Source organism: Scyliorhinus torazame, chromosome 12, assembly GCF_047496885.1.
Source record: "Scyliorhinus torazame isolate Kashiwa2021f chromosome 12, sScyTor2.1, whole genome shotgun sequence".
NCBI lineage: Eukaryota > Metazoa > Chordata > Chondrichthyes > Carcharhiniformes > Scyliorhinidae > Scyliorhinus > Scyliorhinus torazame.
In genome coordinates, this window is record NC_092718.1 from 56,290,397 (window position 1) to 56,310,387 (window position 19,991).

A 19,991-nucleotide genomic window follows, 5' to 3' on the forward strand; every position below is an offset into this window, starting at 1 on the left:
ATTATTCTACGTCAGAAAGCAGTGAGACGCGGTGGGGAACAAGCAGATGGTGGTATTCACATGCGCCTACTGCTCTTGACCTTATAGGTAGTGGAATTGCAGGTTTGGAAGGTCTTTAGGAGGAGCCATGGTGAGTTGCTGCAGTCCATCTTGTAGATGGTACACACTGCTGCCACTATGTGTTGATGGTGGAGGGTGTGACTGTTTACGATGGTGGAATGGGATGCCAATTACTTTGTCCCGGATGGTGTGGAGCACGAGTACTGTTGGAGCTGCACTCATCCAGGCAAGTGGAGAGTATTCCATCACACTCCCGACTTGTGCCTTGTAGATAGTGAACAGGCTTTTGCGGAGTCAGGAGAGGAGTTGCTCGACATAGAATTCTTAGCCTTTGACTAGAATTCTTAGCCTTTGACTTGCTCTTGTCTATAGAATCCCTACAGTGCAGAAGGGGGCCATTTGGCCCATTGAGTCTGCACCGGCCCTCTGAAGGACCACCCTATCTATGCATAACTTCGTAACTCCATCCAACCTGCACGTCTTTTGACATCAAGGGGCAATTTTAGCATGGCCAATCCACCTAACCTGCACAACCTTGGATTGTGGGAGGAAATGGGGAGAACATGCAAATTCCACACAGTTATCCAAGGCCGGAATTGAACCTGGGTTGCTGCTGCTGTGAGGCAGCAGTGCTAACCACTGTGCTGCACAAAGTGTGGTGTTCCATTCATTTTCTGGTCAATGGTAACCCCCTAGGATGTTGGTGGTGGAGTTTCAGCGATGGTAATGCTGAATATCAAATGAGGCCGTTAAGATTCTCTTGCTGAAGATGGTAACTGTCTGGCCCTTGTATGGCATGACTATTACTTGCCATTCCAGCCCAAGCCTGAAATATTCTCCAGGATTTGCTGAAGTTAGAAGAGGTAGACTAACAACAATCCAGCGAATCTCTATTTCAACGGGATGCCAAAAGTCACTTCACCCGTCAGCTTATCTTAAAAAACTTTTTTTTTTGCCCTCCCGGGAATCGAGGTCTTCAATATTTGAAAGAAATAACTGTGTGGCCAAACGGCCACCTAAGATGGCACCCTGCAAAGGATGCTGAGAGAATTGGCCAAGTTAGAGGGCAAGCAGGCTGCAGCTCAAATAAACACTTGACGAAGAAACAGCAGCCCAGACTCTAGCAATACACAGGAAAAAGGCAATTTCCAGGCCATCCCAGGGACAATAGGACTAGCATGTCAATTACATCCATCTACCAGACACAATGGCCCCTGCATTCCTTATTTGGAAGGGCCTACATGCCCCAGACACCTACTGACATGGCTGGTGAGTGCGTGCCACACAATCAAGGTGGCAGGCCCTGATTGGACTTGATTGATCAGGGTGATCGATTGATTGGTGGCATCCCAGGGACCACATGATAGGGCGCAAAATCAATAGGGATAAAAGATGCTGTGCCACCCGACTCAGTCTCTGCTGCAACAACAGAACAAGAGTGACTGGCCAACATGAGAAAGACCATCACCCGACCAACAGAAGGAAGACCAGAGCCAGGAACTGACCAGACCAAGGACCAAACATTGAGGGCTACAAGATTCAGGATACAGATAAAGGCCAATATCTGTCTGGTACGTGTTAGTCACTCTGAAGTTAAGGTCTCGTATGAACTTACTTTGTAGTGTAATATGTTTCGAGTGTGATTGTGTAACAATAGCATTGAATGCAGGCGAATAAATATTAATTGATTTCAGAAATAGACTTGCAGTCATTTGTCCACGGTATACGGGTTAAGACACACTGTGGTTAGTGACAACGGGGCAGCACGGTAGCATTGTGGATAGCACAATTGCTTCACAGCTCCAGGGTCCCAGGTTCGATTCCCGGCTTGGTTCACTGTCTGTGCGGCGTCTGCACATCCTCCCAGTGTGTGCGTGGGTTTCCTCCGGGTGCTCCGGTTTCCTCCCACAGTCCAAAGATGTGCAGGTTAGGTGGATTGGCCGTGCTAAATTGCCCTTCGTGTCCAAAATTGCCCTTAGTGTTGGGTGGGGTTACTGGGTTATGGGGATGGGGTGGAGATGTTGACCTTGGGTAAGGTGCTCTTTCCAAGAGCTGGTGCAGACTCGATGGGCCAAATGGCCTCCTTCTGCACTGTAAATTCTATGATAATCTATGATACTGGAGTCCAGATCCCTGAGGATCCAGCAAACATGTGGGGTGTGAATAAAACTGGATGCCAGAATGGCGGACTGCTCTTTGCCAAGATCATCTGAATTAGAACAGAAGGAGTGCCAATGGAGTCAAAAGCAGCACTTTTGTTTTTAGCAGGGAGAAGAAAGAAATCATGTTATATAAAATTATAATAAAATGAAATTGGATTTCTCAGTAAATGCCTCCATGTAAATCATAGTCTAAACACAAAACGTGGCAGGATCAGCTATGATGTTTATACAACTGGTGAACAGGACATCGTACAACACGAATCAGTCATTTGTTATTAGTTGACTTTACTCATTATATAACCATGTCTCCTTTGTACCACTCGTGATATTTCCAGCAGTAATTGCATCTACGACAGCATTGCCAATAATAATTTAGAATGTTAGCATATATCAGGTCAACTTCCTTGTTTAGTCGCAGCTGGCATGATTCACAATTGACTTACCTTGGGACTTAAAAGGTGAGAATGTAATTTCTAAGCCAAGGCTGAGTAGTAACAAGCATTCCAGGGAGTGAAGCAGACTTCTCCTCCCACTTTGCAGATTGACTGTTATTTTATACAAAAATACATGAAAGTTTTACGAATCTCAATTAAAATTGGACACAGCGTGCACCAAAGTCAACACTAATGATCCAAAACCATCAGTAGAGTTGTTAAAATCCAACCTATTTGTTACCTCACAGGACTATAAATATAGCCAATCCATGGACCCAACTGAGCCACAAAACACCAGGAGATTCGATGCCTGGTGGCTGCTGTGTTAACTCTTCTGAATTGGGTTGGCAGTAGGGGCTTGGGAAATTGGTCCCAGTGCCGCTGGGAATGGTGTTCTGCTCAGAGCTGTGCTCATTAGCATCCAGCAATTCCGGCTACCCAGTGTGTGTGGATGTATACCAGTTGAGGACATGACTAGGATCAATTGTGATGTTCCCCCATGAGCAAGCAACCTCAACTGATGGGATACGCACAATAAATACTTAGTCGGACAAGATACAGGTGGTGATTGACATCTAACTAACAATAGTTCAGCATGGGTCGGTCCGAGAAAATGAGTTCATAGTTATGAAGTGAGAGTTCTCAATAATCACTTAAATTGTCTTGATAACAGCTATAGGAGAACTTCAGTGGGTCTTCCACTTAATAGCCTTTTACCTGATTGTTATCAAAATACAACTGGAAAAACACAACTAAGCATCATGGCATAATGTTATACTTAACTTCCAACTCTGTCTCCCTTTCTATGAAGGGGATCAAAGGATGTGATGGTGGGGGATGGGTGGAGAGGGGAGGCAGGATCAGGTTATTGAGTTGGATGATCAGCCATGATCATAATGAATGGCGGAGCAGGCTCGAAGGGCCGAATGGTCTCCTCTCGTTTCTATTTTCTACGTTTCTAAATTACCAAGGAGAAAACGGAACCTAGCATCAAAAATTCAGAGAATGTCTTTTGTGATAACCTTGGAATAAATAGACAACAGGTCAGACAACCGAGGAGACAATGTAAACAATTTGTCTATTCTGTTCCATACATGAAGAGTGGGAAGAATGTCCAACTGATTTTTTTTTGAATGGCTCCAGAGTTTTCCTAGAATCACAGAATCGTGGCGCACAGAAACTGCCCATACGTCCCATTAAGCCTCTCCAGACTCTCTGAAAGAGCTATCCAATTGAGAGGGTCAGTGCAGACTTGATGGGCCAAATGGCCTCCTTCTCCACCACAGGGATTCTGTGGATTAGAATGGGGACAGATAGATCGACTACATATACCCACATAGTCTAACTTGGTGTTACCCTGTATTAACAAATTTGTTTTCTACTACAGATGTAAGATCATCACAAACATTTTGTATACTTAAAGACAAACAGCATTCTTTGGAAAGTTCATACCATTGGACGGCGTTCATTCCACCTTCTATCTTCACTGACATCTTCAGTCTTCTTGTCTGGAAAATCTTCCCAATATTCCGGGTAATTTTACAGTCCGTGTAGCCATCTCCTGTGAAAGCAGCAGCATTAGTTGAAGTAGGGATATTTGGACAAAAGGTCATGCATTCCACAGACCTATGAACAGTTTAAAGGCGGTCCCTAAAGATGCTATTATACAGGATAATGACATCTTGTTTAATTATCCTTACAGAATTCTTGCCTGTTTTATATCTAAAAGGGACTCATGGCTTTCCCAAACCCATAAATGGATTCCAGCCCCTTCAATGACTCCAGTCACTGTAGATTTCTACTATAATTTTACTTTTTAAATTTTACTTAGGCCTTGAACAATTAATCCTCCTTGCGCAATTATTCCTCCAGACATCAAATTATGTGAAAAGATTACTCATTGGAGATGAAGTTTCAAACATTTGCTTATATTAGAGATTTTGCAAGGAATTTTAAAATGGCACAATCTCATGGCAAATGACACATGATTTGTGAACCTTACTCCACCAATTACATACTTATCTTTACCAAATCCTTTCTGCCTACACCTTTGATCAAGCTTTTGGTCATCTGCCCTTATAGATTATGTGACACAGCAGTGAAATTTCATTTGAAAATGCTTCTGCAAAGATACTTGGGGCATTTTGCAGTATTTTACAGAGTATAGTAATACAAGTTTTTGTTGATGCAGTGTGAAATATTTGCGAGAATCAGGAAAATGGGGCATTGAATGAAGCAAACCAGAAACCATCAGAAAAATCTAAATTCAAATCAATAGCTGATCCCACACCCTCAACAGGTGACATAATGAAATTGAAATCAGAATGTTTAGGGCAGAGAAAGAGACAGCTTGGCACATTGTCTCTGTGCCAGCATGGAGGCACAGTGGCTAGCACTACTGCCTCGCAACGCCTTGGACCTGGATTCGGTTCCGGCCTCGGCTGACTGTCTGTGTGGAGTTTGTGTGCAGTTTGCACGTTCTCCCCGTGCCTGCGTGGGTTTCTTCCGGGTGCTCCAGTTCCCTCCCACAGTCCAAAGGTGTGTACGTTAGGTCGATTAGCCATGATAAAATTGCCCTTTAGTGTCCAGAAATTTTCAGGTTAGGTGAGGATAGGACGGGGAGTGGGCCTAGGTGGAGTGTTCTTTCAGAGGGTCAGTGCAGACGCGATGGGCCAAATGGCCTCGTTCTGCACTGCAGGGTTCTATGGTTCTGAAAAGCAAGTCACCTAGCCTAAGCCCACATTCGGCCCTTAGCAGGTTACAGCATTTGAGGTGCAAATCCAGACATGTTTTCAATGAATTCTGGGTTTCGGCCTCTCCTACCCTTTCAGGCAACGGGTTTTAGAATACTGCCACTCCCTAGGTGGATTTCTTTCCCGCATCTCCTCTCTAATCTTTCTACCAATCTTTAAATCAATGCTATCGGCGACAACTTGGTGGTCAGGGTCAGTGTAGAGTGGCCCCCTGGCTCTCTCCCTAGAATGTGCGCACCATGGCACTGTCCAGCTATACCTTGGCACTGCAACCCCGGTACTGCCAAGGTGCCTGGGTGGCACTGCCAAGCTGACCAGAGTGACAGTGCAAGGGTGGCTGTGTGCCACTGCCAAGGGTCAGGGCCTGGGGAGGGGGGGGGGGCATGCCCATGAAAGGTGGAGGGGGGGTTTGAAGGGTGTGGGTGTGCAGGACAAGTAAGTAGGGGCCTCCGGGTGGTTGGGAGGGGGGGGGGGAGATGATGATGGGGTCATGAAAGGGGGAATGCTGTAAGTGGTCTTGGGGGTGGCTGAAGAGGAGGGCATCCTTGGACCCCATAGCGGGTCGTCCTCACTTGGGGTGTGTAGGGTGGTGTCCCTGTATGTGGGAGGTGGCATTGCGCATGGGTGGATTTCTAAGCCCACTTAGAAATCAGGGTACCCTTTCAAAATGGCGGTTTGATTCCAGAGTTCAGCTCCCCAGTGTGGGCTAAACCTGTGGGAAACTCCCCAGGCACAAAAAAATGACTAAGTGGCATTGGATTGCAGTGGGGAACACACCAACAGAGAAACTCCCTGAAAAACTCGCCTCAAATGAACTTAGAAATTTTTATGGAGAATCGCGTCCAAAAGAATTACTGGTGCCTCTAGTAAATCGGACTGGACATGAAATGAATGCCGTGTCATCTTAAATCCACAGGTGAAGAAAGCAGACATTCAAAATAGGGTGATGCAACGTTTAATATTTCAGGCTGAGTTACTGCTATCAGTGCATTTATAGATTGTTAGGATCCCGGATGAGAACCCACCTATTTGCAATTTGTAAAACTTTGAGGAGAGATGACTGCCACAGGAGTGCTAACACTGACCAATAGGAATCTTTTCTGTTAAACCAAACTTTAATTTAAACACAAACTTAACCACATTAGCAACAAAGAAATAGCTTTCCAGATAACAGTTACAATAGTTCTTTAGTAAAGGTAAAACCCTTAACTTACTCCCTACAGCGGCCACCAAATATTCCAATTCAGCAAACCGATATTGTTCAAATACCACTGATAAATAAAGTTAACAATCAGGTTTACTTGCTTTTTCTGTGCAGAGGTCTTGGAGAGAACCTTGCAGGAGGAAATTAAAAGGCACTTCTTGGCAGACTAAAACTCTACAGCAAAACTGAAACTACAGACAGATCTGGCTCCTTCCCCTATTTACATAATCTGTACCCAAAGCATAGGTGTTATGCATTGAGGAGGCAGTGGTTTAGTGGCATTGTTGCCGGACTAGTAATCCAGAGACCCAGAATCATGCTCTGGGAACCCAGGTTCAAATCCCACCATGGTAGATGGTGAAATTTGAATTCAATAAAAATCTGGAATTAAAAATGTCTAAAGATGACCATGAAACCATCGACGTTAAAACACATCTGTTTCGCTAATGTCCTTTAAATCAGCTGTCTTTACCTGGTTTGGCCTACACCCACAACAATGTAGATGACTCTGAAATGCCCTCAGAGATGGTCCAGCCAGCAACGCCCACATACCAGGAATGAAAAAAAAAGAATACCCAAAGCTGTCTCCTCCCACAAGATGTCCTATGACCTGATTAGCCAGAAGCAAATGCAATTTCTTGCATTAATTTTCACACCTCAAGGGCCTCCAAACCAAAACAATATTTCATTAGCTACCTATCTGTAAACAGTAAATGCTTTTAAAATCTATCAGCGGAACACTCCCCCTGCAAAGTGAAGCCCCTGCAAAATGAAGAATATCTCACTTTTGCAACCCCTGAAGCACAGCTTTAGCAGATATACTGGCAACAAATCGAAAATGTAACAATTTCTTACATTCACCACGCTATACATGTTGCATTGCCTTTATTTACCAGTTATTGCACATACCTCTCCACTGGCATTGAGGAGAATCACCTGCATACCATCTCCTGATCCCCAGGATTTCTGTCCCTTCCACACCAAGTCAACTGGAGCATTTTGGAAATCATTGGCACTTGAAGCCCAGATCTAACAAAGAAAGATAATAGTAAAATTAAACAATGTTACTTCATGATTCACAGTGATTTTGCACCACTAATGAAGTGCATAATTTGACAAACATTAAAGTAATTTTACATTGGAATCCCCACCCAACCAGTCTGCACTCACACAGCACTTTTATCTATCTTCTTACACAAGTTTGAAAGCATTCATTTGTTAAGCGATTAAGTTAACTTGAATATGCACCAGCTTAATGCATTCAGAAGGGTTCTCCAGGTTAAAACAACCACTACAGCAGAAATTGACACTTGATTTCTCATGGTAAAGATTCTTGACATCATGGGGGCGATACTCCGAGCCCCGCGCCGGGCCGGAGAATCGCCGCAACCGCGCCCCGACGCAGAGAATCGGCGCCATTTGCGCCGGCGCGGCACTGGCCGCTGGAAACGTTGGGGCCGCCGATTCTCCGGCCCGGATGGGCCGAGCGGATACGACAGAGTCCCACTGCCGCCGTTCCCCCCTGGTCGCTGCCGGCGGGAACTCTGCGCGAATGGTCGGGGGGCAGCCTGTGGGGTGAGGAGGGAGGCTCCATCCCTGGGGTGGGCCCCGATCGCGGCTCAGGCCACAACGGAGGCCCCTCCTGGGGTCGATCCCCCCCTCCCACCCCACAGGCCACCCCCGGATCCTTCCACGCCGAGGTCCCGCCAGCTGAGAGCAGATTAGAACAGCGCCGGCGGGACTCGCGTTCCGGCGTTGGGGCGGCGTGGTGCGATTCACGCCGGTGTCGGGGATTCTCCGGCCCGGCCCCGGCCCAAGAGAATCCTGCCCCTATTTTTCCAACAGAGTAAAATTACATGCTCATCAGAGAGCGTGAGCATGGTTTGGGGAAAAGGTAACTGAAGTCTAACCTATCCAAGAGCATTCATGGAACTCAGAGTAGGATCGGTTGTTGGTACATGGAAAGATTTTCAGGTGATATCTGATAAGGCTCCACACAGTGATCAATAGGTGACATACGGCGTATTAAACCACATTGCGTGGACAGAAAGACTACACACGGTGGAGAGTATCTGATGGACACTCTAAAATTAGTAGCAAGTAAAAAGCGATGCCGAGGGACTGGTGGAGAGAGTCATTGTAAATTACCTAGATTTAGGTTAGATAGGAGAATATCCACATTGCAGAAAATATTCTGCGAGGAAGTACAGTGAAGTGCAAAGGACAGAGAGTACAATATTACAAAATAGGTTAAGCAGATTCATGCTTGATGCAGATTAAGGCAGTACCATTCCAGGATAAGGGTGGCACAGGGTTACTTTTCCAAAGATAAAGGGCTAGGACAAAAAGCAAACAACAGGGATGGTGGATTGGAGAAGATAAAACAATACATTGCCAGTTATATCGAGCTCATTCATATCATTCTCAAGGTACGGGGTTTGTGGACACACTATTTTAAAAACTGAACTCCCTCCAAGGACAATGTAATGAGCAATCATGAGGATAATACCTGGGATGGAAGTGCTTAACTGTGAGATTGAGTAAGGTGATGAGGTTAATCCGTGATTGGATGACAGTGTTTAAACTAATGAAGAGAATTGCCTGGGTGGATTGGAAACAGCACAAAAAAATAATTTATTGAAAATTAGAACTATGCCAATTAAAAGCGAATTTCCCAGAAAAACTCCATCAAAAAATTGAAAGAAGCATTTGGTGATGTTTAAACAGGGAGACTGCTCTTATTTCCCAACTAATCACTATTGCGAGCTATGAAAATGAGCGGGGAATTGGGAGCAAAAAGAAAAGTCGTCTGCCAAGGCGAAAAAAATACAGGGTAGATGTAATTAGCTGAACAGCTAATTACAATTGAGCTCACGGAGTTCTCAGGTTTTCCTGACAGAATTTCTCCCACTTTCTATTTCCGGGTTTCACCAAATGACTGACTGGTTCTAGTTGTTTCAAATTAAAAGTTCCATCTGGGGAGCACAGGATGATGCTGTCCAACATGCATCAAATATGAGGTAGATACTGGATCGTGCAAGAGCAAACTGTCCAGAATTCACAAGAACACATGCAGACAAGAAAGTGGTGACTAAGGCTTATGCCTGGAAGGGGTAAAGGGACTTAATGCAAGGAGAAAGTGTGTGGGTTATTGGCCCAAACATGGATTACAACAGGCAGAGGAACCCCGGCACATTTTATGGTGGTACATATGGATGCTGAGGGGGCACTTATGAGAGTATTTTAATAGAGCTGGAGCCTGAAGACAGAACAGGGAAATGTTGAAAATATTTCAGGACTGGGCATAAGAGCTTGTATATCCTGCACAAAGCACAGGAATCTCAGAAAAAAAACTTAAGTACAGTAACCTTCCACACGCACGGAAAAACTTAAATGCAACAAGATGCAACATAGACAATGAGGTGATGTACAAAGAACAGAGGCATGTGCTGTTAAAAACCGGTGAAAGGCATTTGAACATTAAAGTTTAGTGCATTTTAAATGAATTGTCTTGAATTTACATTATAAAATTTATTTTTAAGAGGCACATATTGGAATAGGTGCAAAATCAAAGGAGTTTAAAAGTAGGTTAAATTCTTCCAGTGGTTTGATCAGTCCATTCTGGTGGTTTATGACTGGTTGTTTAGTAAGTGGTAATTTTTAAAATTAAAACATTTAGGGATTAAGATTGATAGCTCCTGAAAACCAGGCACAAGAATCGTGACGCGTAATAAACTTGTGCCTGTTGATCGCAATGCAGGCAGTCCACCAACTTTATGCTGCCTGTTCATTTGAATAATCTCTGCATACATCCAGCATTAATTGTGTTTCTCAGTGGCTGGGTATATTAGCAGGGGGCTAACATAGCAAGTGCCTAGCACCACATAAACCACTCCACATTTGGCCTGCACCCGTCAAAAGGGGTGTTGTGGTTGCACTGGTGCTAGGAATGGTGATTGAAACAAACACAATCTGGAAAAGATCAAGGAGTGGCACAGCACTTGAGAGCTGGCTCCAAGGTTTTCAAATTCTGCACCGGAAGTCTTCATGGAGGAGGTGGAAAGATGTCCTGTATCCCCCCAGGGTGGGAAATGGTCAAAATACAATAGGAGCAAATAGTCAATGCTCTCATGGTGGTCAAGGTCAGCGAATGCACCTTCAAATATCACATCCTACCAACTCCATCAGTAACCTCAAGAGGCTGCTCAGTTCACACACCCTCATTACCCAACTACCAACAATCCCCATCAAAGAAACCTCGGGCGAAATTCTCCCCAAACGGCGCGATGTCCGCCGACTGGCGCCCAAAACGGCGCCAATCAGACGAGCAATGCGCCGCCCCAAAGGTGCGGAATGCTCCGCATCTTTGGGGGCCGAGCCCCAACATTGAGGGGCTAGGCTGACGCCGGAGGGATTTCTGCTTTGCCAGCTGGCGGAAACGGCCTTTGTTGCCCCGCCAGCTGGCGCGGAAATGACATGTCGGGGCGGCGCATGCGCGGGAGCGTCAGCGGCCGCTGACAGTTTCCCACGCATGCGCAGTGGGGAGAGTCTCTTCTGTCTCCGCTATGGTGGAGGCCGTAGCGGAGGCGGAAGGGAAAGAGTGCCCCCACGGCACACGCCCGCCCGCGGATCGGTGGGCCCCGATCGCGGGCCAGGCCACCGTGGGGGCACCCCCCGGAGCCAGATAGCCCCACGCCCCCGGAGTCCGCCCACGCCGTCTTGTCCCGCCGGTAAATAGGTACTTTAATTTACGCCGGCGGGACAGGCAATTTATCGGCGGGACTTCGGCCCATTCAGGCCGGCAAATCCAGCGGGGGGGCCCGCCAACCGACGCGGCCCGATTGCCGCCCCCGCCGAATATCTGGTACCGGAGACTTCGGCAACCGGCGGGGGCGGGATTCACGGCGGCCAACGGCCATTCTCCGACCCGCTGGGGGATCGGAGAATGGCGCCCCTCATTCCTGACATTCATAGCATCAGTTCCCCCAACACACTTAAAACAGCTGCAAGGGCAGCACGGTGGCACAGTTAGCACTGCTGCCTCACAACGCCAGGGAGCCAGGTTCAATTCCGGCCTTGGGTCATTGTGTGGAGTTTGTACGATCTCCCTGTGTCTGCGAGAATTTCCTCCGGGTGCTCCGGTTCCTCCCACAGTCCGAAGATGTGCAGATTAGGGGATTGGCCATGCTAAAATTGCCCCTCTTGACTTGGAGGCACACAATCAGAGACAGCAGCAGATAACCAGTGTGGGGAGTGGGGTGGGGACTGACAGGCTGTGTACACTAATCGGCATGGAGGCAGTGATGCCGGTTATCACTGGGAGGCTCAGTACGGAGGCTGTGTCCAAAGGAGAAACTGAAACCATCCAAGACTGCGGTAGCCTCATACCAAATCCTTCTTCTCGCATCCCTATTCTCCCACATCCCAGTCTCAGATCTGTAAGAAGATGATGTGAGCGTGCATTTGTTTTCTCCTCTTCCCTCTGCACCACAACCTCCAACTGGCCTTTTTTCTTTCAGACACTCAAATGCAACCAAGCCAAGCAGTGAGATGGCAATGCTGAAGAACCAGAACTATCACTTGATTTCACATTCACTTTCACCAGGTCAGATACAGACCTTTTTTAACCGTGTTTCAGCATGCGGAGAGACCCGGCACCAGTGCGTTGCAGGCAGAGACGAGGACAGCGCAGGTGTCAGCTCACATAAGCTTCATTGCAGAGGGGTCAGGTCAGAAATAGGAGCACAACACAGGCCATTTTGGCCCTTTGGGCAAACTCTACCATTCAACGTCATCCCAGCTGATCGACCTCAATTCCAACTTCCCACCCCATCCTGTATCCCTTCTTTACCTTTGTACTAAACAAAAATATCTATCCACCCGTCTTGAATAGACTCCATGATTGAACATCCACAGCTAACTGGGATGGGGAATTCCAAAGATTCAAAGCACTCGGAGTGAAGAAATGTCTCCTCATCGCAGCCCTAGACGAATGACTCCTTATTCTGACAGAGTCGGTGTTCTCGATTCCCCAGCAATGGGACCCTCATCAGCACCGACCCTGTCAAACCATTGAAAATTTTACGTGTTTCAATTAGACAGAGGTTTACAGCATGAAAACAGGCCCTTCAGCCCAACTTGTCCATGCCGCCCAGTTTTTACCACTAAGCTAGTCCCAAATCCCTCTATACCCATCTTTCCCATATAACTGTCTAGATGCTTTTTAAAGGACAAAATTGTACCTGCCTCTACTACTGCCTCTGGCAACTCGTTCAAGACACTCGCCATCCTCTGTGCGAAACAATTGCCCCTCTGGACCCTTTTGCATCTCTCCCCCTCACCTTAAACCTATGCCCTATAGTTTTAGACATCTTTTCCCACTTCTACACGGGGAATGAATATAGGCCTTAATTGCACATTCACTCCTCAAAGGACAATCCCTTCATCCCAGAATCCTCTCTAGTGAACCTTCAAGACCCCCACCCTCTCAAGTATGTCCGTCCTTCGACAAGGAGATCAAAACTGAACACAATACAGTGATTTTCAAAGTGGGAGTCACGACCCGCGGATGGGTCGTGGGATTGTGTAGAATGGCTCGCCAACTGGTCCCCCAAAGATAATTCCCAAAGATCGCCCGACCATTTTTTCAGTTTTCTCTCTAGGTAAAATCTCACTGCAGTACAGTGTATGACCACACGAGGCTGATGTAGAAGCCAGTGCCATGGATTTCCTTGCCTCTCCGGGCTACAGTGTAGTTGGGGCAATTTGCAGCCAGTGACCTGTAAAATTTTCTTTGGGTGGCATTTCTTGCTACTGTGTTCAGCGTTGGGATGCGTGTTATTTCCAGAGTTCAGTGTGTCATTGACTAACCCCATGCGTCTTTTATAACTCTCTCAGTTAACCGGACGTACAGCCTTCTCCACCCCTACAAGCCCCTATTGTCCACGCCTTCCATTTCAGAATTCTCTCTCCACACCAGGGCTCTTGACCTTCAAGAACACTTATTTTTTTCAATCACCTCCCCCGCCGCTGTCCACCTAGTCTTCCCAGGTACTCATCCCCAAGCATTCGTCTCTGCCCTGTGGCGACATGGACTCCCATCAGCTGAATTGGTTCCTATATTGCAAGGATTTTTGCTTCTAGCTTTATCCTTTGTCGGAACTTCAATTGTTCGCCAAGGATGGCATTAGCTGGCGACTAAACTACGCGCATATATACAGGAGCCGGAAAAATGTTGCAGGTGTATGGAATGGAACGCGTCTGCACGTTTTGCATATTGGTCAGCTAAGTTGCGTGCAGCATTTTTGTTTTAAGCATATTTTCAGTCTGTTACATATTTAACAGTACCAACTGGCGGCCAGTGACATTCTGTCTGACCGTATTTTAAATTCAGCAGTTAGGGCTCCTGTTTCTGATGTGGAAGTTTTCCTATCCGAGGTGGTGTTAGGTTTTGAACAAGTGAACATGACGTTGTTAAAACTGCAATATTCAGGCTGTTAATCTTTCCAGCGCTTTCACACAATTCTCCAAATGCTAACAATAGGTGTGAAGACATAAAATACCAAATAATCATGAATTATACCCTTTAGCAAGGTGCCAGGGTAGAGCCATCCTTTAAAGTGAAACAGCAGCGCAATTTACAATTTTTACATTTAATAATACAGAAGTACCAATGAGTGTGACGTTTTAAAAACTATGGAGAATCTATTGTACATGTGGCGTGGATCGCAAGAGTCGGCCATTCTGTAAAAACGGTTTGCCGGAAAATACGTTTGAAAAACGCGGACTTAAAGATGTAGCCCAACAAATGCTCTGTATCATTGTAGCAAGACATTTTTTTACTCTTCTACTCTCCCCTTGTAAACAAATGTAACATACCATTTTGCCTTGCTAATTTCTCATTCTATTCACATATTAACTTTGTGGTTTATGTACAAAGACACCAAGGTCCTTCTAAATGCAAACATTTCCAAATCTCTCATCATTCACAAAAAAATGTCTGCTTTACTATTTTTCATCATCTCACACTTTGCCTTAATATATTCCATCGGCCTTGTCTATGCCCACTCACCCAACCCTCTGCAATCTCTCGGTGTCTGCCTCACCACTTACAAAGTTAGGTGGGGAAGTATAATCAACAAACTCGGATACATTACACATCCCCTCAAATCCGTAAATAGCCGAGTCTCAGATACTGAACCTTGTGGTGACCTGTTACTATACCTGCCGACTCGAAAATGTCCTGCTCATTCCTACTCTGTTTACTGTCCATTAACCAATCCTCAAACCATGGCATGCATCACCCCCAATCCAACATGTTGTAATTTTGCACCATAAAGGTGAGGATTTCGTTGGAGCAGTGTTCATTAGGGGAGGCGGTGGTACAGTGGTATTGTCACTGGACTAGTAATCCAGAAACATAGGGTAATACTCTGAGGACCTGGGTTCAATCCCACCATGGCAGATGGTGAAAGTTGAAGGTTCACAAATGTTCAGCAAAGGAAATCTGCCATCTTTACCAGGTCTAATCTACACATGACTCCAGCTCCACAGCAAATACCCTCTGAAATGGCTGGCCAAACAACCAAGTTCAAGTGAAATTAGGGATGGCCAACAAATGTTGGTCCAGCCAGTGAGGCTCACATCCCATGAATGAATTTTTAAAAAAAGCCGACAGATGGGTCAAAATTCTTGGTGCATATTTTGGACGCCTACCAGAAAGCAGGTGGTCAAGGTCAAATAGCATGGAAGAGTGCAGGGCTTTGCACAGAGCCCGGGAGTCTGTCCTTTTCAGAATGGAAATGGTAGTCAACTTCATTTGCACACTTGTGGAACCAACCACAATACAGCTTCTGAGGACAGAAGCCACAAAATGTCTGAAAGCTGCCTGGCAGCTCAGACTGAAGATATGCAAGTTCAGATAGATGCGATGGCGCCTGTAGATTAGTATGCAAACGGGGGTCAGATCAGTCCAACAATCTATCCTTCAACAGATTACTTGGAATCGCTGAGGCCCTGGGAGAGTGGCGGTGGCTTTATGGAGGATGAACATCTCTTAGGCAGAATGTATTCGCACTCCTGCTCCACCAGTGCCCGACTGTTGCCCGTCAGCCAGCGCAGACTGCTGACGCCCAAGCCAAGATTGGGCCTAGAAATAAAAGTCACCATAGTCCCAGAGGACTGTACGATGCTCTCCCTTTTTTGAGAGAGAGCTGATTTAGCCCGAGGGTCACCACACCTCAGGTGAGGGGCGAGGTTGAGAAGACAGAGCCTTTGTTAATAACCTCAGACGGTATGGGAATTGAACCTGCGCTATTGGGATCGCTCCGTATTATGATCCAGCGAACCCAGCCATCTGAGCCAACCGATCCCTGGGCCTAGAAGGACTTCACTGAGGTGCACAATTGTTCTCCAAGGCCATCTGCAGTCTTCCTCACTGAAAGTCAGCCTTCCATCAACCATGTAGAAACCACTGGCGAATAAGTGTAGCAGTATTAGAATAAGAAATGACAAATGTAAGGCTGACACCAAGGGAACCAGATGGTCATTAGTTAACTTATTCTTGAAATATGACAGGATTTCATTCAGAAATTTGGTTCCAAATATTTATATGGTAGAGACATTTGTTCTTTTGCGTTGTGATCAAGCTGATGCTGTGAGAGTCACTGACAGAGGAAATCGGAGTCCTGGGCCATCTAGTGAAAGGGGATTGTTGTTCCTGGTATCCCACCCAGGCGAGTTCATCATGGACAGACCGGGCAGAAAAGCATAATCCACGTTCCCTCCTCCCTTCCTCTTCCAGCAGCTTGCCTGATTCTGCACAACCTCGGTTGTGTTCCAGTGCAGTAGCTTACTATGCACCCACGTCTGGGAACAACTGGCTTCTGCCGAAGCTTTGAAACCAGGAAGAAATTGCTTCAGCACGCGCCAGACCACTTCCTCCAGATTTCAGCAATTTGAAACAGCTACAAAAAATACCAAACACTTGTAGAACGGCAGCAAAAGCAGAAGAAAATAAACTCAGCCACCCACATGTAAGTAGTTGATGATCCCTTTAAATAGATGGAGCCCCTTCCTGCTGCTAAATATTTGGCAGGACTGCAGTAAAAAAAAAAATTTTAAATCAGCATTTGATCAAAGTCTGTTCAATGAAAAGGAATTGCTTCCCATGCTACAGAACCTAACAGGTCCTATGAACGTGTTTACATCTCCCTTTTGCATTTTCTGGGTGGGTATTCGCTGCACGGGTGCCAATTGCTTGTACGTGTGCCATGGATACCATTTTGGAGCTTTAAGAGCACTCGCAGCACCCAAAACATGGGTGTGGACCAGTTCAATCTCTTACCCCTGCTTTTATTTTTATAAAAAGATAATAACCTTTGATAAAATACCCAGGAGAGCACGGTGGTGCAGTGGCTATCACTGCTGTCTCACGGCGCCGAGGTCCCAGGTTCGATCCCGGCTCTGGGTCACTGTCCGCGTGGAGTTTGCACATTCTCCCTGCGTCTGCATGGGTTTTGCCCCCACAACCCAAAGATGTGCAGGGTAGGTGGACTGGCCATGCTAAATTGCCTCTTAATTGGAAAAAATGAATTGGGTACTCTAAATTTATAAAAGATAAAATACCCAACACACCACAAGCTTTTTTCCAGGCACTAAAAACCCTTTATTCACATTAGACAGTTTTGGGGGGGGGGGGGGGGGGGGGGCGGGGGGGCTAGGAAAAAGGTGTTTGGAAATGATTACAAAATTAATTCATCTACATTCAGATGATGGTTGGAAAAATCAGGAAAATTCATCAATTACCCTGGTACCGAACATTACTTACGAACATTCTCTGAGCATGGAGTTTCCATGCATCCCGCAGAGGGGAAATGGCATTATTAATTGTAAACTTTGCAATGCAATTTTGTTATGTACAAAATAATAAATCTCACATTTTCTAGCAGTAAAATGCTACATCAGTTGCTGCTGCTTGGATGTTTTATATCAAAAGCACTATCGCTCTGGGCAAATACTTACAGTTGCTGTTTGCCTTGGTTTAAGTATAAATCGTGCAGGAAACTTGTATGTAATCCGGGGCAACTCCTCAAATTTTCTTCTGATAGTCCATCCACTTAATAGCTGATCCTAAATGGATATTACAAAATTTGAAAGTACAATCATTATTAAAGTATTAAAAATGGGAACAATTTCTGCTCAATACTGATTTGATTTTCTGCCCACAATTATCAAGGAACCAGAACCTGTCATTAAAACAAAGTTAAAATTTTTTTTTTTTTTTTTTTTTTTACATTAAACTTAATTATGGCAGGTATTTTACATTGTTACATGTAACAGTTAAATTACAATAATCAGGAGAGACGATGGCTTAGTGGTACTGTCGCTGGACCTGTAATCCGGGCACGTAGGGTAATGTTCTGGGGGCCCAAGTTTGAATCCCACCATGGCAGATGGTGAAACTTGAATTTAATAAAAATCTGAGATGGAATTCTCTGATAATGGGCCTATGTCCCCATGCCCGCGAGAAAACTGGCACGATTTTTTTCTAGAAACTTCAGAATGATTCTCCATTTTGAAGGGTGTTTGCACAGCCCCGGAGTAGTCCACGCAGCTCCGGCTGCCGATACGGGCCCTGCACTTCCTGCAGCGGGTCCGCAGGCATGGCGGGCCCACACAGCGTGCTGGCCCCCACAATATTGCCGCCCCCCAGAACACGCACGTGCGCCCGCCAATCAATGGCCCCGATCGCCACTCCGAGTGCCCCTGGGGTGGGACCATGCCGGCGGGAACCCGGCCAGTTGCCAGCGGCGAATTGGTGCGGGGGCCTCTTTCAATGGCCCCCGACTGGCACCGCGACGACCGCACACGGCGTCTGGCGGCGATTCTCCAGTCCGCAGAGAATCGCAGGAAGGCATCGGACCCGATCGTGGGTCTGACGCCCATTCTCCACCCCCGCACTGAGCGCGATTTCGGTGCGGAGGCTCGCAGAATCCCGCCCCTAATGAAATGATGGCCATGAAACCATTGCCAATTGTCGTAACAACCCATCTGTTTGACGAATTTGGAAATATGCCGTCCTAACCTGGTCCGACCTACATGTGACTCCAGACATCGATGCGGTTGACTCTTAACTGCCCCCATTGAAATGGCTTAGCAAGCCACTCAGTTCAAGGGCAATTAGGGATGGGCAACAAATGCTGGTCCAGTCAGCGAATCCCACATCCCAAGAACGTATTTTTAAAAAAGATGTAATTACAATGTTATATAACAGTTGATAATGCAATTGTAGGGAACAGCATTGCCCAAGTCATAACCCATAGGCCAAATCTAGCCTGCAAATTCATTTCACCCAAATCCAGTTATGTTCCTTGTGCATAAAGACGGAATTGATTTATATTTCATGCCTCCCTGCCCAATCCTAACCTTAACCATCCCGCATCGAAAATAAAATAAAATGGCTACACTCTAGACCGACAAAGCAACACCTTTTCTTGCTGCAATCAGGAATCTAGATCCGAGCTGTAAATATTGAGTGCTAGTACTGGAATAGGAATTGTTTTGTACAACTCGCTTACTATCTCATCTCAATAGAGTAAAGAAATGATGAAGAAGTTATTCTATTACACAAGCGAGGCGGTAACATCAGATGAAGACGGAAAGCTGGCTACTTTGGTAGGAGGGCGAGATGTGACCCACCGTTCATCATAGATCTTGTGCTCGAACAATTGATTTAATTAGAGATAGTAGAACCTAGTGGAGTGGTATAGCGACAACAATCTCTCCCTCAATGCCAGCAAAACAAAAGAGCTGGTCATTGACTTCAGGAAGCAAAGTACTGTACACACCCCTGTCAGCATCAATGGGGCCGAGGTGGAGGTAGTTAGCAGTTTCAAATTCCTAGGGGTTCACATCTCCAAAAATCTGTCCTGGTCCATCCACGTCAACGCTACCACCAAGAAAGCACAAAAGCGCCTATACTTCCTCAGGAAACTAAGGAAATTCGGGATGTCCACATTAACCCTTACCAACTTTTACAGATGCACCATAGAAAACATCCTATCTGGCTGCATCACAGCCTGGTATGGCAACTGCTCGGCCCAGGACCGCAAGAAACTTCAGAGAGTCGTAAATAGCGCCCAGTCCATCACACAAACCTGCCGCCCATCCATTGACTCCATCTACACCTCCCGCTGCCTGGGGAAAGCGCGCAGCATAATCAAAGACCCCTCCCACCCGACTTACCTACTCTTCCGACTTCTTCCATTGGGAAGGAGATACAGAAGTCTGAGAGCACGCACGAAGAGACTCAAAAACAGCTTCTTCCCCACTGTTACCAGACTCCTAAATGACCCTCTTATGGACTGACCTCATTAAC

At 46.1% G+C, this 19,991-nt stretch overlaps 1 protein-coding gene across 2 annotated transcripts in view; it reads right to left on the reverse strand.

The window, feature by feature from the left end:
• The window catches only part of LOC140386413 (lamin-B3-like), a 161,077-nt gene that overhangs the window by 16,443 nt on the left and 124,643 nt on the right, over positions 1 to 19,991 (reverse strand). For both annotated transcript variants that reach the window (XM_072468740.1, XM_072468741.1), the window contains exons 8-10: positions 17,636 to 17,743; positions 7,523 to 7,642; positions 4,109 to 4,217 (exon numbers count right to left, since the gene is read on the reverse strand). In XM_072468740.1, coding sequence (XP_072324841.1) covers positions 4,152 to 4,217; positions 7,523 to 7,642; positions 17,636 to 17,743 — 294 coding nt within the window. In that variant the 3' untranslated portion in view covers positions 4,109 to 4,151. The remainder of the gene's footprint in view (positions 1 to 4,108; positions 4,218 to 7,522; positions 7,643 to 17,635; positions 17,744 to 19,991) is intronic.